At 37.4% G+C, this 18,367-nt stretch overlaps 1 protein-coding gene across 3 annotated transcripts in view; it reads right to left on the reverse strand.

The window, feature by feature from the left end:
- LOC113504270 overlaps positions 1-18,367 on the reverse strand; it is a 79,322-nt gene that overhangs the window by 4,775 nt on the left and 56,180 nt on the right. For all 3 annotated transcript variants that reach the window (XM_026886514.1, XM_026886495.1, XM_026886506.1), the window contains one exon: positions 1,248-1,347. In XM_026886514.1, coding sequence (XP_026742315.1) covers positions 1,248-1,347 — 100 coding nt within the window. The remainder of the gene's footprint in view (positions 1-1,247; positions 1,348-18,367) is intronic.

Consider the following 18,367-nt stretch of genomic DNA (forward strand, 5'->3'; position numbering starts at 1 on the left):
TCTTCAGTAAGACTAGGTGGCAGTTTTCCAGCTTCTAACTTCTCGCTACGACTGTTAAAGATTAATAATTAACACCCGGGACCTACAATTCAACTTGCCGTCCGAAACACGAAGAAACTGTCACCCATCCACGGACCAATTGTTTCTGTCTTTTCTAATCTTTAAATACAATTAATAATTCTTATTATTTCACGTCAAAAAGTCTCCTGCCATGTATTCGTGACGTCAAGTGTATTCTCAAACACAATCACAATAACGTATGGGAGACATGATTTGTTGACAAATGCTCGCGACCCGACCCTTCAGAGCCAGCAAAGGAGGTCTCTCTCATAGTTTTTAAAATAATAAGTCAGGAGATCGCGTGCAGCTATGATAGAATACAATACAGGAGCATGTGTGCGTGATGTGTCTGTGTGGTCCCGAAGGCAATCCGACGACCCTGTGACCCGCGTATTGTAACCATGCTTATATTGTAATAACATATTATTTTTCTACAAGCCCGTCAGAACCTACATAAACATTAGTATACTCTCGTATTGATTTTTACATTTAACGAATTAACGCATCAGTTGTCAGGACGGAGTTTTTCAACAATATTAATAACAGAGTCGGGCGAGCTAATATCGCTTTAGACAAACAGTTTGTGTATAGAGCGTGGCGACGGCTCTGCGTGGCGAGTGCGTGGCGCCTGCGGGCTCTGACCGACATCAAAGTGCTCTCGACAAACACGCCAGCAGTTGGTAAATAGGCTAGTCGCACATTTTAATATCACATTTTGCTTAAACCTATTCTGTTTGGATGCTTAGATTGCTCAGTTCCGGTCTTGCGACATTGTTTTTCGTGTAATTAATAAATAATTGAAATATATTGTTGAAGAACAAGTTTGAATAACCACTGATTCGTTAATATTTTAGGCCATATTATATTTATCTAGTAATCATACGTACTGTATGACCTTAACCAGACGGACAGATATAGTGAAACAATCTTGCGGTCTTCAATCTTATTACGACTAAGAGTGGAAATTATGGTTATACTTAATGATCCTCAGTCATCACTCCTATGAGACTTCCGATCCATGAATAATTGGCGGGCAGATACATTACAAGATACGATACAGAAAAAAAAGCAAGCAAAAGTATTGTGAGAATGTTGGCCACTATGTCTAAATGCACAATGAAGTGAGTTAACGTAACTTTGTTAATCCTTGATGTAATTTTTGTGATTGCAGTGGGTCTGGTACTTGCCTGTATGAACAGCCATGAGGTGACGAGCGCCAGACTACTGTACTGTCCGTTGAAGCGGTAATGATACGCGTAGAACGAGAAGTGGTACAGGTAGAAGAATCTGAGGACAAAGAAATACATTTAGTGAAGTTAAGATTATGAAAAATAAAATCTTCTTACATCAAAATGTTAATAAGAATAGAACAATCTTTAAAACACAATATATTAAACAAAGAAAATAACTGTTTAGTATTATTTTTATGTGGTGTAGAGAGAGAGAGACGTCTTATTTCTTCGCCATCTATACGTTAGAGAAGCTCTATCTTTTTTAATTGTATTACCTAAAATTTGTTTACCTAAATTGTATTACCTGTATTATCCACAAAATGTTTCAAATACATCTGCAAACAAAGAGAGAGAGAAAACAGTTTTCTCATCCGTATTTTGTTTAATCAGAACAGTGCTCGGTGTTTACTTAATTCCCTTCTTACTTGATACGTTAAAACAAGAGATGTTGAATTGGATATCCATTACAGAGCCTGCGATGGCCCGGTAATATAAACAAGCGTGTAGTAGGAACTATCACATAAACTGTATTCTAGTGTTATCTCGTTACGGAAAATGGCGCATTGTCGCTATGGAACGAAGGATAGAAGTCCTACTCTGTATTAGATAGGATGGCAGTAGAGGTAAGAATGTAAAAAAAGTATGTTAGGAAACGGATCAGTTCACCTCAGATTTTACGCTACCAATATAACGGGGCAATTTTTGTGAGTTCCTATAGTATAAAAAGGTCACTCGCATTAAATTTAATCTTTACATGGTGGGATGTTTCATAAACTATCAAGTTATATGCACAAAGACACCGAGACTTAGAACTGGATTTCGAGAATCACACAAATGCATGTCCTACGCAGGGATATAACCGAAGATTTATACCACTCGGCTATCCGTGCGATCAAAATTAACGAAATCGATTTTGACAATTCCTTTTCCAATAGGAAGCTATATTAGTTGTGAGGCCATGCTATACGCCATATATTTATCCTAAACTAGTCAGCTAGTTACGTTATAATTCTACTCTTTTTTATTAAGGTGTTTCGATAGCAGGTCTGTCTTTATATTAATTTTAATTTCTAACCATGATGGTTTCCGGCTTTCTGTCAGCCTCTCGGTCCGTCTTTCACCAGACCATATCTCATGAACCTTTATAGCTAGCTATACAGTTGAAATTCTGGTAAATGATGTACACCTGCTACCGCTATAACGATAAAAACTAAACATCAACCTCTAAGTAAAGCAACGCTTGTTACGGTCATAAATTTTGGTAGGTGACCAATCTTGTTCGAAATTTTGTTTTTCTTCGTCCTACGGGGACCCTGAGTGTCGCGAGTCAGACTCGCACTCGTACAATATGTTTAATGTTAATGTGTAAAGGGTGTTGAATATATATTTCTCAAGAAGTGTGCCTTTTGTTTTCCTTTTACGTAGCACTGTCGGGAAAGCAACAAGTATACGTGAAGCAACGGCGTCGCAGTGGGCGGACATCATTAGGAGCTTATTGAAACACAAGACGCCATATTTGATTATAAGTTCCTACGTACGGCGCTAGTAGGAATTTTTATGGTGAGTTTTGTTTGAGAAATACTGTGTTTGTGATTTTAAATCTGGTTTTGTACAAATAAAAGTCCATTCAGTGACACGTAGTTGTCACTGCAATATTTGTAAGTTTGATAAATTATCATTACTTCTTGATAAAATGAAGACAGAAAATATGCATCTTTCTGCAAATATGCATCAAGGAGTCACGTAAATCTTCACTTTTCTAAAAGAAAAGAAAAAATATCGAACAAAAATGCCAAATCTTTATAAAATTGGAGGGTGAGCCATATTTAAAAAATGCAACACGACAAAGTGCTACACAATAGCTCACACAAGCGTCTCGAGACCGGAGCCAATCGTACACACTTGTGTATGGATACCATTAGATTCGTTATCTGCTTATTTCGGTGGATAAATTCCCAATGTTCGACAAGGGCGACAAACGGGCCCCGGAAAAGGGGAAATGTCACCTCGTTATCTCAAAAGGTTGCAATTTTATTTGAAATCGATATTCACTGAGTTATACATTATTCTTCTATTATGTTCCGAGTGTGGAAACCTTTTCGCTGCTTTGGAGTATACGATGCGTTTTGCAACGGGTTTGTAACAAACAGTATACAAACCTTATTGCTGTTGGCTTTTGTTGTGAAATGTATAGTTTCAATTTATTTGTAAAGTGGGAAAGGTTATTTTATATTGTGCATGTCTTTCAACATACTTCAACAAATGATATACAATGTTCAAACTCAAACTTAATCATAAATATTTTTTTATAAAAATATAAACTAAATTAGTGAGGTAAATAACTATCACTGACTTAAAAAAAAACAGTTACGTCATCAAATTAAAACGAGGTAACTTTTTAAACAAGTGCAAATGAATGTAAAGGTTTACGTATCTGAGCTGGCTGTAACGCAAAGGTACGATTACCATGTTAATAGGCGCACAAGGCCGCTAATTAGTTGCTTGAGGTAAATCCGAGCGCACGTGCCACCGTGGGGTGTAACGTGCTTTCCTTGTGGCTAACTTCGATACATTTTAAAGGAATCATACCGAATGTTCAAACTTTTTTGAAACATTTTTTAGTTTCTTGAAGAAAGAATTTTGTTATTATTTATTTATCCGCCTGGCGCAAATTATTATTATGATATAAGAAGAACTTTTCTACAACCGAAAGCTGTGTTTAAAATGACGGGGTTTTTTAAAATAGCTTGTAGATCTCATCATCTTTACTAGTAAAAATGAACTACGATTATGATTTGGCATTATTAAAAAAAACATAGTTTAATTAATGAAATAAATTGCTACACTTCTCTTCAACAACAGGAATATCAAACTAAAAAACCGAAAACCAAACGGTACCAATTTAAAATCAGATGTAAAAAAACACGAAGAGTAGAGACAGTAAAATTGGTTTTCAATAAAATGTTGTTTGAGAAAACATCTGGTTCACAGACAAAGAGCAACGCGTCGATTAAGTTCCTAAGTAACAATTTCACCGAAAGATCGTCCTCGGAATAATTTAAAGAGGGGCAGGGAAGTCCGGGCGTCCGGCTAAGCTCCGTAGGCGTCGGCGGCGCTTTGAGCGACATCAAACGACGCAAGATTACCAACGCATTAAACATACATGTTAGAAGAAACAAGCGGCGTTTTCTTAATGTTATTTCGTCCATAAATATTTTATCGCTTCTGTAATGGAAAATGTAAATTATGTCTTGGCTGTAAAACGTGTGACTTTTTGGATCGATTCGTTTTTAAGACTCGTCTCATTTAAATTAGGTGGAAATTATTTCTTATCATGTGCTTTTTCCATTAAATGTACAGGTATAGCCTACTTAACCACCAACACACCTATCCATTGCCAATAATTCGAAAATTAAGCACACAAATTCAGAGGAGTTTCGCATAACTGCTCATAAGTTCAAATTACTTGAAATAAGTCGTCACGCGGCGTCAACCGATAGCCTGTTAAAGTAGCAGGAGTCGAATACCCATTTACAATTTTCCTTATTACACGAAAATTATTCAGAAGCCGGATAGCAGTCGGGGCGAAACTGAATCTTGTTGAACTAACTCAGTGCGAAATCACTTTCGCCTCGGCCTTTGATCTCGACTGCGCCAAAGGAATGTTATTCAGTAAAAACATGCAAATTCGATAAGGTATAACACAATATTATGGAGAGCGGCTGTCGGCGCGACGCTCTCTTTACAATACTTGACGAGCATCGAGAAATGCTTTGAATATTATTTATCAGATCACGGAATCTTCGGGTCACGATTAATTTTCGGGTAATCCTCGCTTTAATATTGATACAATTTAATTATGTTGGGTTATCTGTCTACGATCTATTTGATTCTCAGAAACGTTCACAGTTCAAATTGATGTTTTATGAATAGAAAAGATCCTTAGGCTTAGGCAGGCCTCTTACTCTCTTACGCACTTACTTACTATGATCGTTAATATTCTTAGTTAAATTCGTTCGAAATATCAACTGCTGCCGCGTGACGAAGAATGTGTCGAAGCAAAATATTTTTGAAAGTTAAAATGCCCTTTTTGAATATTTCATCTTCGAGTTGAACATCTAATGGAGCTTTGAAAAATATGAAAGGATGCTCCCAATTAGGTTATACAGTGTTCCTTTTAACGAAAATTGCCTTATTTTAATCTTAAATCAATGTACTCTCGTGTATTATGATAATAATGTTCTTTTAGCGCCATTCAATTTGAAACGAGGTTCTTGGAAGTTTTTTATATTTTGTTTAGTCTATAAAGGAGGATGATGAGGTTGTTTCGTCAGTTGACGTATGTTGTAGTTCGTCAATATATAACAAAACGAACGAATGTGGAGGGCGCTAGGTCGGGGCGACCGGCGACCGCAGGAATCCGCAACCCCGGCCGGGCGCGGCACTAACGAAATGAAATTCCGCCGACATTCCGCGCGACGGCTGCGTTCGCGACTATGACCACTGCCTGCTGACAATACCAACAATCCAATAATTTCACTCGCTGCTGTCAGCAAAGGCCCAAGTTTATTAATATCAACGTGTGATCACCTACATACTTAACAAGTACACCACAACACATGCAACAAAACGTGTCGCTAATGCACGAAGCTCATTGAGCACGCCACTCAATCTAGTGTTCTAATAATTTACTAGAATATCATATGACAGTTGTAATTAACTTAATGAGAAACTATAATATTTAAACTGTGGACAAAAAGGAATGTCGCGTGTTATCCACTACAGCGCCCGCGCTATTAACACAATTAATTTGTGAAGTTTTTTGTCACTTTTTTATTTAATTAAATATTCCTGTTATATCGCTAGTAATAAATTGTGTATATGTCTTTCTAGCACAATCAAAGCACCGTACTAAACGGTAATAATAATATTTGTTTTATTTTCTAATAAAAAATAAAGCTGACGATCAAAAACAACGCGCTTCGAAATACCACAATGAAATTACGTTTATGTATTTTGAAGTCGCATAAAATTAAGTTATTATAAAAATGTATGTATATATGTTTATCAAGCTTGACGCGCGTCAGTAACACGTTTTACGTTGGACACGTAAAACGTGTTATCCCGGTACAAACCCGCTGACACGGGCTTGCGGCTGTTTACATCCTATAATGTTTGCATTGCATATTTTACGAAATTTTAACATGTATCGAGTCTAAAATACAGACTTTTGTTTGGCATCATGCTTCCGTGACTGTAGTCACAGTTAGGTAAATAAATTCATTTTTTTACCAGTGATGTGTGTTTTTTATTACTGTCTATTTATTTAGTTTTGGCATGAAAATATTTTATGTCAATACTAGCTTTTTGACAGAACACTTTTGTTAGTATTTATTCAGTTATTTACGAACTACATGTAATCCTGTACCAATATACCTATATGTTTTACATTTATGAAAGTCTTTTACACCACGCATTGCCTAGTAAATAATTAGTCCTCGACCTCAACCTAATGCTATGGCTAACAATAAAATACTTAAATAGGAAATATCAAAACATTAAACAAATTAACCAACCTAAATCAAATCCTAAACTCTCTCGTTCAAGTTTTAACCTAGGTATTCGTGTCGGCAATCAAAACCAAATTAGAGTGTCGATACAGTGAGCAGTTCTGATCGAGGAGCAAGTTGGTGTCGATGCTAATCGAGGGCAGAAGTTGCGATCGAGTCCGACGAATGCGGTTCAACACACAAACTTGGTCCCGACGACTCTTGCAAGTAACTTAAACGTGCCGATCTCAATATAGTTGGGGATAGACGGCTCTTTTCTTAGTCAGCAGTAGAGGTACTAGGGTATTTGAAGGGTATTCAAAGTCAGGTTTTTTCTAATGTTTTGAGTGTTACAATTCTAATTAAAGTCTATTTTACGGCATTCAAAGGTTCAACATCCAGGTCTGTAATACTTAACTAAAATGGAATTTGCGGTTAAACTTTGATACGAGATTGTGCTTTAGCCATACGATAAGAAGTCCAATCCCCGTTTTAATTTTATTTATTTAGAACTTAATTTTAGTTCGAATTTAAAGAAATCAGTGCGATACTGTTAAGTCATTATACAGTCATTTCTTTACATTTCACAATAGGCAAATAATTTCAAAATTTCAATTAAATTGTGCCTGTATGTAACCCAGTTAAAGGGTCAAAACGCACAATTCGTGACATGCCCAAACAGCTCAAGAGTTAACAAGGCAAGTAGAGGTATGAAAGCCCGTGGCGGGTCGCTCGATTTGTCAGAAGCCTACACCTTTACAAAGATGCCAACTTGGTCACAGGTATATAGGTAGGTAAGCAAGTAGGTAGAGTGGTACCCTTGCTATTTAGTCGAGTTTCGCAAGGACGAAGTTTGAGTCGCCAATTCAGAATTGCTAAGGTTTGCTAACTCCCAACGTTTTGTAAGACTTCTTGCGAGTTAAAAATATTGTAATGTAATTGTTTGTTGTAAAATTTCTCTTAACTTTTCAGAAGCATTGTAAAATAACTATACAAAAGAAAGGAAAAGGTAGAGTTGTTATAAAATTATAAGGTTTACGAAAGACGTAAAATTGAAGTGTTTATCATTGCAACAGTCCTAAAAGTATAGACTAAGATATAGTGATTCTCAATCACTGCCAGATAACCATTTGGCTTGAGATAACCAGTTATGCTCATAAATTTTAAGAAAGGAAGAAGAAATTGTATTTTTCGGTATACCGAACAACCGTAAAATAAACCTAGAAGACCTAGAAGAACCTGAAAATTAAACAAGTATTCAATAAAGGAATTTAGCTTAAGTGCTACGATTTTTGTAGAGTCATTTTAACTACGCTCTACGCAGACTTCGTAGCACCGCTACTTCGTAGAGGTTTCGTAGCGCTTGGTCACGTGCCTGGCGATCACGAAACGTTTTTACCGCATTTCCGTTTTTTGAAATGCTCACGTTGCAATCGGGACGCAAAATTTTAAAGAACCTTTTAAATCCTGAATAGTAAAATTACAAAATTTTATAAAAGCACTTTTGTACGGGGTGGAGAAAATGTTAAAGGTGAACAATTGGGAAAATCGATGAATGAAGATACGTCAATTTCGCAACTTGTTCCGCTCATGTTAGTTACTGTTGACGAAGACAGAGTGCATCAAAGTATATTAGGGTTACTCCGTCGCGCATGGTCGCGTCTCCGGCCTGTTAGTCCGCCGAGAGACGTGTGTCGGTGGTGTTATTAAATTCCCGTCGTTTTTTTCGTAATTTCGTTGTCGACACGGCCCGCGGGCCCTCATCGGAAATGGCATTATTTCCCGGGCCCAAGCAGCCCGGAGCGTCACTACGGACACCGGATACTCCCCGCTACCAGTACGCACGTCGGCCCCCAAAAACTCCACGTTTGAGAGAATTTCAGCTATTTCCTACGACATCCGTTTGCACATTACTTTGTCTTCCATGTTCGAGTTTTAAATAAACGGTGATGGAAACGAGTGATATATTCTTATGAATTTAAATTTAATTAATACTTTACATTAAAAGATCAAAGCCAACATTTTTTCTACAGAAAATTAGCTTAAAACAAAGGGGAAATCACACAGCACGACGAATAAATTGAACATAATACTCACATTGTACAAACGTTAAAACGAATTATTTATACGTACGTGTATGAAATAATTTAATCTTATTAGAAGCTTCATTAGTGTTCCCACATAAATCGTCGGGTCGTTAATGAAACCAAAAACAATCCTTGTTTGCTGCTCGTATTACAGAAGCTCGTATTGTTGAGCGTTCGTTTATACTGGCCGGTTATCATAATATTTTGTATTACCCTCGGTATTTCTGTTACACCAACATTCGATATTGCTAGGAATAAAAACAAATCGAAAGTAAATCTATATTAATCATGTAAACATACCACGTTTAGAATCGAATACCCGCATGTGGGTTGGTGGTAGCAATAACAATGGTGGCTCTTGGACTGGTTTCGATTTCACTATTTTCCCTAGAGATACACGAATATTCTTTTACTAATTTCGGCCATGGTAACAAAAATCTAAACAAGGTTCATTCTTAGAAACAACTTACTGAAAATTACAAAACGTTATACGAAGTCTGAAAACAGGATCCTTTTATAAGTCTCAAACAAAATTCTTACAAAGGAACAAAAAGCTGTGAGTTGTTTTAAAAGACCGTACCTATTCAGGCAGGTTGTTCCCACGTCCTGTATACTTGTCGCCAGGCGACCACGCGTATTGTATGGAAAGGAGGCGACACCTGCGGAGGCTTATGAACACTGATCTGCCATTGTATCACAACACAACATATAAGTTCTTCGGTCCGGTATTGTTCGACCCACTCTTACCTGTTTTAAATTTTGTAAGAACCTGCTTTGAAGTTGTTCAAGTAAAAAGGTTATTTTTGTTCGATATTTATGTTATTTTTCTAAATTTTCCTTGGCTGTAGATTTTGTAAGTGTATTAATACTGTACACGAAATATGTCTTAATGTTAATATTTTATAGTAATAAAAGTAAAGATGATTTATAATTATAATGCATATATTTTGACACTGAATCGAAAATCCAAAATATATTTCTCAATGTATAAAGGGAATGTATATTGGTTCAAAGCACAACTCCCAGCAAAATAAAATCGAGGGAAATATTCGTAACAATTTTAAATCCAAAAAATCGCAGCAATTCTGTTCTTACTTAGGTTTTTTCTACAAACTGCTGTGCAAATATACACATAGAAGTATTAAATCCCAAAAGCATCGTTTGAAAAAGCAATTTGTAAGCGCACGGCGGTTATGTTTTATTTTCAAGAATGTACTGAGTCTTCTTACGATGATGATGAAGCATTGCTTACGTTGTTCTATTCCACAACTATAGTGCTTCCGCCGCTCGAGCACCGCATTGTTATTTCTTAGTAAAGTGCTGAAATATTGCCGTGCCTCCGTTTGGAAACAGAACAATGGCGCCACGAAAATGATCTTTACCGCAACCACTTTAAGGAAACCGAGAAACTTTCGTTTAGGCTAAAGTTTTTGGCTGGATGGGTGCTGTTGCTATAAAATAAACCTTAAGTACTGTAGAATAGAAGTACATTTGTCGTGCTGGAGAGTTGAGCCGCAGGTGCTGGCAATCCCGCAACAACGGTTTGAATCACGCCTGTTGCACAGCGCCGCATACATCTTAGCTCACTCAGCGCGTCACACCTTGTTGCTCTTTTTATACACTTAGTACTTCATACAATGTTACTTTAAAAATATTACTTGGAGTGTGCTTATATTTCTTGGCCGCGACGCGAACAAAGGAATGTATCAATAGTGGTTATTTAGGGATTTTCTTAGTTTTACAAGGATATTATGTGTGGAAAACAATGGCGCTGTCGAGACTACATGTACGACAGTCCATTAAGTTCTCAGTGTCACATACTGGGGGACAATGGGCGTCGAAAGGCTTGACGCTCTGTTTTCTGGTAACCCGATACTAATTAACTGAACAAAGGATGAACAGACAATGGTAAGCTCGTGGTAAACACCTTGTTTTTCTCAAAAAAATCTTTTCTTTGTAGTGCCATTTGTGTAGGTGTTACTGGATAGTGACATATTTCTTTTAAAATGATGTCATACACATTTGATACATATAGGCGGTATTTTCATTTAAAAGTCAGTTTACAGATTCAGTCATCTTATGCTAAAATTGCATCCGAAACACAAAAATTTTGATTCGAAAATGAACAGTTTATTCTAGCGCACAGTGTACACTGTAGAAAGCGTTTATAAGAAGAGCAAACGGCGTGTAACCGAAGCGGCGCATGTATCTGAAAAGAGCTTTCAGAAGGATCTTAGGTGAAACACAGCATCTCAAAGTAACTGCACTCAATTCGATTTGGCTGCGTCTTGTTTAAACATCTCGACGGAAAGCACCAAACATATCAGTTACCGAGACTAGGCAGCGCACCTCCGCGTCGTCTTATTTGTGCTGCAAATAAGAGGGTGGAAGGGTAAAGTAAAAAATGGAGAAACGCGTCCCGAATAAACACAAGAGAAATAACGACATCAAACAATAATTGAAATCATAGGTCGGTCGCAGACGGGGAGCAGTCTTATGCCGCGGAGTGGCGTGCGTGCTGCCACACATACATAACTACGTCCTGAGTAGTTGCACGTGCCGACGTCTTAATATCATGTCTCTATATTATGACATAGTTATATATTCACAATTTTTAACTGACATTTAGTGGACTTATTTTCATTTGCGATCTATCTGTCCGTTATTTATAAAAGTACAGATGAAAAGATGATGCAAAAGTTTTTGTGACGAAACATGATGAATGTTTTCAAAAAATAACCTACATTTCGCCGCGCAGACACATCGTGGCTATTAATCTCACCAAATCGAATAAAAGGTTAATAGAGGCTCGCAGGGGAGAGGAGGAAAGATTGCCTCTGTCCTCAATAGGAGAGCCCTCTGCAGTCGCGATACCATTATTAGTGAGTTAACTCAATTTGCGGCATATTGTTTGAGAGGAGCTTAATAACAGAGGCGAGAGGACCAGGGGTATCGTCATGACTACCCTTGATCCGCCGGCCTTTGGCCCGGCGTGAGCCTGTGAGGAAAAGTTTGTTCCGATTCCGTCTCACACACGGTATAAGTTAAATTAATACTTTACACTTGGTATTTTAATAATAAACATTAATGAACTGACTAGTACTGGAAGTAAATTATCGTCTCACTTTCAAGGCATAACTGAAACATCTAATAGAAAATAATTACGCTATGAAATCTTTGCCTTATAATTGACACTACCTAAAATTACTTGAAAGTTCAGTTGAGAAATAATGTAATTACAAGCCAAATTAATAGCTGTTAAATAAAGTCAAATGTTAAATAAAGTGTTAAATGCCGCCGAGAAACGAAAATAATTTGTCCATTGAGGGTTATTTAACAGTTGTACCGTTGTTTATTTGCGATACGGCGCGGCGCTGCTACAAAAACTACCACAGTAAACCCGGTCACTAAATGAGAGGCACTTCACTACGAACTGAACTCTATAGCAGGATCGTAAAGTTGATAATTACAATTTTACACTTGGCAATTAAGAGCCAAAGTCGATGCTTGTCGTAGTAAATTATTAAAACGAGCTGTCGAACAAGCTAAATTAATCGAAAGTATTCAGTTTGAATTTGAAACGAAGCCTGTGGGGTACTAGATGTTTATTGGATAGTGAGCAACTTGCGTGAAATAGTGTGCACTCAAAGAACCTCACTTAAAACCTTTACCTATATTTTACTGCCAAGTTTCTAGAGTTGGATATGATCCCGTCGACAAAATATTATTAAAGAAGGGCGAAGCGTAAATTTTATAATAACAAATAAGATTCTGTCTACAAGACCTAATAAAATCTATTGCACTTAACTTGGACTGACATCACAAGAACGGATATGATGAACGAATTTATGACGTAAACGTAGTTGTGAATTATAATAACCGCGTCGGAATAATTCATCCGTAAAATTGATACCGAGATGGGATCCTTATTAAGACCAATAAACGCGATAAAAACCGTGTCGACAAGTCATTTAGGAAGCGTTCGAGTATATCGTTGAATAGCATTTGCGGAACAATATTTTATGCAGTGTTGGGCGCGGGAGGGTGGCGAGGGGCGCGTGGCGGGGACAGCGCAGCGGGGCGCCGGATGTCATGGAAAAATTGCTACTTCCGAGCCGGAGCCCGCACAAAAGGGCCCGTCTGCTATTTTATTATCAAGTGTAGTGACCTCCACGGTGCTCTGTTACAAGCAGTCTATCAAAAATTATGACAGTTCTTTTAGTGTAGCAGTACAAGTTGTATCTTAGCTGAACAATATTGTTTTCTGAAGATTTTTCAAGATTCTTTTCATTTGATCCTTACTGAAACTGTTGGCTTATTTGTCAGTTTTTTTTTTCTTCTTGCAGGAAGGTAGTTTACCAATGTGACAGTAATGTAATTCAAGACCACACAACATTAGCTAGATGCACTGAAACGGAGTCTCCCAAAACAGCGATTGTTTACTAGTTGATACGTATTCAATAGCAGACGGCTGTCAGTGTGCCAATTTCGCGGTATTCACAACAAATTACGTATTAAAGCGAGTGGAAGCGCAAACAAAAACGGTCGGTGTTCGTGACGTGAATTGAGCGCGTTGAACGTGCAACCAGAGGCGGACACAGTGTGTCGGCCCGCGTACACCGCGTACAGCGAGCACTACAACGTACAATTAAGACAATATTAATTTTGTATGCGTGAAGCGAACGCTGTTAATCATCATATTGTTTGGTGAAACTGTGGAGTTTAAAAATATTTTTAAAATAAACTATTCTGGTATCAGGCAAATTCACATTCTATAAAAAATCTGTAAATTTTCTTATTTGCCTATTTTAAAACATTGTTAGTCCTGAAAGCGCATACAAGTTACTCAAAACCAAAACCAAAACCATACATCTTTTTACGTCTATAACACAAAAACACACTCTACGCAAGATTGTTTAATTTTGTAAAATGACAAAAATAAAAGCATAATATTGTGTATTTATGTGAAAGCATTGTAACATAAAATAAACCACGCTAGTGTGATTACAATGGCTTGTCCTAAAGTGGTACACGTTTAATTTAATTACTCATGTGCCAGACACGGAACCGGCTCGCCTTAGAAACACGTGACAATGTTTAGGGCCTCGAATGTACGACAGACTGTAAATGGGACCTACGAGTATACTATTGTATTATCTTAATAATAGTGTGGGCAGTAATTTAATGACTAAAAGGCGGTGTACATACGATTGTAACATAATTTCAGATCTATCATTGAGTATAGCCAATTAAATAAGACGAAGATACTATATTCACTAACGATACACGATACAATAAATTTCAGGCAAACAGTAGGGAAAAAGCACCAAAAGCTATATTTATATAAAAAAAAAAATACGATGGACCATGAGCCTGGAGCCTATAAACAATCAACATCAATATTTATGGAAATACACTATCAATACGCCTTAGCAACATCTCAAATGACATATTGTTATAATTAAGACTCATTAGCTTCTCACTCGCAAGGGCTTTCTTTTCTCTTTCCACCCACATAAGACCTTAGCTATTTGTGGCCAGTTAGACGGAAAGGAGTCGATTTCTACATAATAAATAACACATAAGATATTGAAAAAACAACTAGTTGCCCGAAAAATAATTTTGTAATTTCATACATTGTTTGTCTTTCCTTTATTGTACAGTCTCATCATATTTCATGCTACACGTGTATGGGATAAAAAAACGAGGTCGATCATCTATTTTCGCAAAACATATTATTTGCTAATTAGCAACGAACAAATAGAGATAAGGTAAACAACTTGGAATAAAAATGAAACTCAATAAGATAAACAAGCTTAAGATTGTTTACGTCATTATTTTCTCGGAGGTAATTTAGAAATAATATCACCACACTAATCATGTACATGAAAACCCGATATGATCTGAACGGTTTAGCGTGAGATTATCTATTGTAACGTTGTATATTTTTCTTTGATCATTCATCATGAGTATACCTATAATAATACTATCTACATCAATATTGCACAAAATACATTTATCGCTTCTGAATTTGAACTTCATCATCAGTGTTTCACGAATTCCCTTCATTTCAGTAGTCTATAATTAGGGATGCAATTAATAGGCCTATTCATGTTACTACATCGCCTGTACATGAGTCTCGCTAAGTCGCAACTGTAAACTATACAAACGTTGACATACTTCGTATTAAATAGTCGGGTTTATTCTAGCAGACACAATTAGAGGATCCGTTGCAGGCTGGCTCGATATCGGCAAGAGATGTTGTTATCTAGAACACGAGCACTCTCGCGTAATCCCTTTAATTAGCAAAAGCGAGACGAAATGACACCATCCATAGAACGACGACTGTCTAGAACTGGGAATTTAAAAGGTAACAGATAATCTTTAACTTACGATAGAAAATACTTTTGTACTTTTTTATATTCTTTGTAGGCTACGCCCAATGGTGGAGCTAATAGATAAAATTGAGTGACTCAACAACAGCAGACAAGAGAATAGTCACTTGAGACTCATCTGTTAAACTTAACGTAAGTGGATACGAGATCGCGATGAATACCAATTTGCGTGTTAGACTTAAATGACGTTGGTGATGTGTATAAGGAAATAAAAGGCATTTGAACGAAATTAACGGAACGCATTCAAAGCAGACAACCGGTCTAGTCGGCGACAAAGCCGCGCAGACAGCCCGCAGCGCGCAGCGACTCGTCGTGAATGCCTAATTACGACGCTGAGTAAATAACTTTTCTATTTGCCTCGGGTCGGGTCGCGTTCGGTAAAACATTAATCATGATTGAGCTAAGTGGCTTAATACGGGAGGGATAATGGCGAGCAATGATCGCCGGCAGGGGGTGGCGCCGTACGGTCGCGCTGTAGGACGTCGTCGGTGCGTCACCCACGAGGCCGCCGCGGCACACACGTTACTTTGATGGACTCGCAGTATCGAATCATAAAGATGGGATACTGATAAGAAAACTTAATATTATAAACTTGGGTGCACTATTTTGATAACTTGCAACAAAGTTATATCTACTTGGTAACCAAAAGCGAAAACTATCGGGTCTTTAAGTACAGAAATAGAGCCGCGATGGCTCCTAAATGGAAAACACAAACATGAGGGTGGTACGCCGCGGGCGCCCCGCACTGTTATTGTTTGTACACCGAAACTAAAGCCAGCGCAGAGGAAGCCCTACACGGGAACAAACGAGAAACTTTAAAAGAAACCATCAAGATAAATGCAAAGCGAAATAGTGTGCCGCAGACGTTACCCTATTACACTGCATCTATTAATAACGCTTTGGAATATGTCCTCCACTATACATGTAAATTAGACTAAAAGAAATGAAGAGATGAAATTCGGTAAATTAACAATGAGCTTGAGCAAAAAAAAACAAACTTTAAGGACGTTACGATGTAAGGTCGGATTGATTGCAATATAATCAGGTACTGAGCGCGCAAACTGTAAAATAAAGAGGTGCAATATCGACACGGAGTCTCGAGAGTGGGTACCAGGGCGCACCGCAGGCGACGTCAGGGGGCGCGCCTCGCCCAGAGAGCTTTTCCTTGTCACCGGGCATAACACTAAACGATAATATTGCGATCGACTTCCGATCCTTAAACGGCAACAATTGTCGTATGTAACCTTAATGGAACCGCTGCTCCGGCATCCGAACCGCAGCCGTTTTATGCATATCGCCGTCTATCGAGATTTAACGCCGATAGGAAACCATTAGTGGACTAGAATGACGCAGAATAAAGATATGGACATTATGTTTTCTTTGTGGAAAGAAAATTCACATGTGTTCGCTTGCGTTGTGGAACCATCCACATGACATAGAGATAGTGCCACTAAGGTAATCCTTTATTATTCTAATTTATTATAATATTAAAGTACATAGCGCTTTTGCAAAGCGTGATATAACAAGCATAGATTGACGAAAAAGCAATATTTACGTATGTAAAGGCCGCGTATAAAGCATTGCAAGGATTCTTTCCAATTGCGTCCCGATAAGGATTCATCGGTTAGCGTGGCCGAGACGGCGACGTAACAATATCAAACATTTCTCACTTCCCTGCTCTCGGCTTCTTTTCGATACAAACGTTTAAAATGAACGACGCAAAATGTTATAAATTCAATTTAGATTTCTGTACAAACATTTACGGTATACGGCACTTTTAAAGTTATGATTTAAGTAAAATAGTTGTATAAAACCTTCAAATTAGGAATTTATGCAAAATGAGTTCGTATAAAATAGGTTACTTTCTTGTTATAGTCTTGACTACACATTCCTATTGGTCTAGTGGTTAATATCCCTGACTGCTATACCGGAGATTGATTCCCACCCAGGACAAATGTTTGCGTAATGAGGACGATCATCTGTTCTTTGTCTGGGTATAGTTGTGTATGTATTAAGAGATATAATAAGTATGTTTATAAGTTACTAGCTTTTCGCCCGCGGCTTCGCCCGCGTCGAGGTCAGTTATATCGCGTTTAAAAGAGAACTCTTCAAAAGTCCGGGATAAAACTATCCTATGTTCTTTCTCAAGGTCAACTCTATATCTGTACCAAATTTTATTAAAATCAGTTCAGTGGTTTAGACGTGAAAGCGTAACAGACAGACAGACAGACAGACCGACAGAGTTACTTTCACATTTATAATATTAGTAGGGATCTAGTACCTACTCATACGCAAGTGAAAGAGGTAAAATATAATATTATTAGAGTTCAACATTCATTAGTAGTACTTCAAATATCAATCAACTTATTTCAATGTATTATTAACAACCTCCTACAGTCGACCGAATTATTAAAAATCATTTTATATTTGTAAAAATTCGTCACCCTAGTCACTACACAAAGCTTGTAGTTCACAAAAATAATATTGCAAAGGCGTTAATGGCTAATTAGAGGAAAATTTCTACGCACGAGAGTTCACAAAATAATTGACTAGTAATACAATAACACAATACAACACACAACAAAATGGCTACAACAAAATTTAGTATAGTGTATATTTGGTATTTATTTTTTTGCCCCTTAACGATTTTCAGGATATCAGTCATCTTTTCTGCTTTAATTATGAAGTTTTAAGTATTAAGAATCACTGCTGCAATTCCATGGTATACAATAAAGAATATTTCAATCTAATCTAATGTACATAAAACACGTACTTACTGTTTAAGAAAAATATTAAGATAACACGGTGACACAACGACATTACGCCTCAATTCATTAATTAGCAGTAGAGGTTGAGTATTAATATCTCATAAAGGATGTGGAAGTTCGCCAGACGACTCCAGGTGCGATCATAGACAACAGATTAATTGGAAGTTTACGGAAACTATCGAGCACGGTTCATTGGTGCGATCATCCTGTCCATGACAACGCACCAATAATTATTGAAGCAATTATTTTCTCTTTTCTTGAAGACACTGCACCTGT

Source organism: Trichoplusia ni, chromosome 2 (genome assembly GCF_003590095.1).
Source record: "Trichoplusia ni isolate ovarian cell line Hi5 chromosome 2, tn1, whole genome shotgun sequence".
In the NCBI taxonomy this organism is placed as follows: domain Eukaryota; kingdom Metazoa; phylum Arthropoda; class Insecta; order Lepidoptera; family Noctuidae; genus Trichoplusia; species Trichoplusia ni.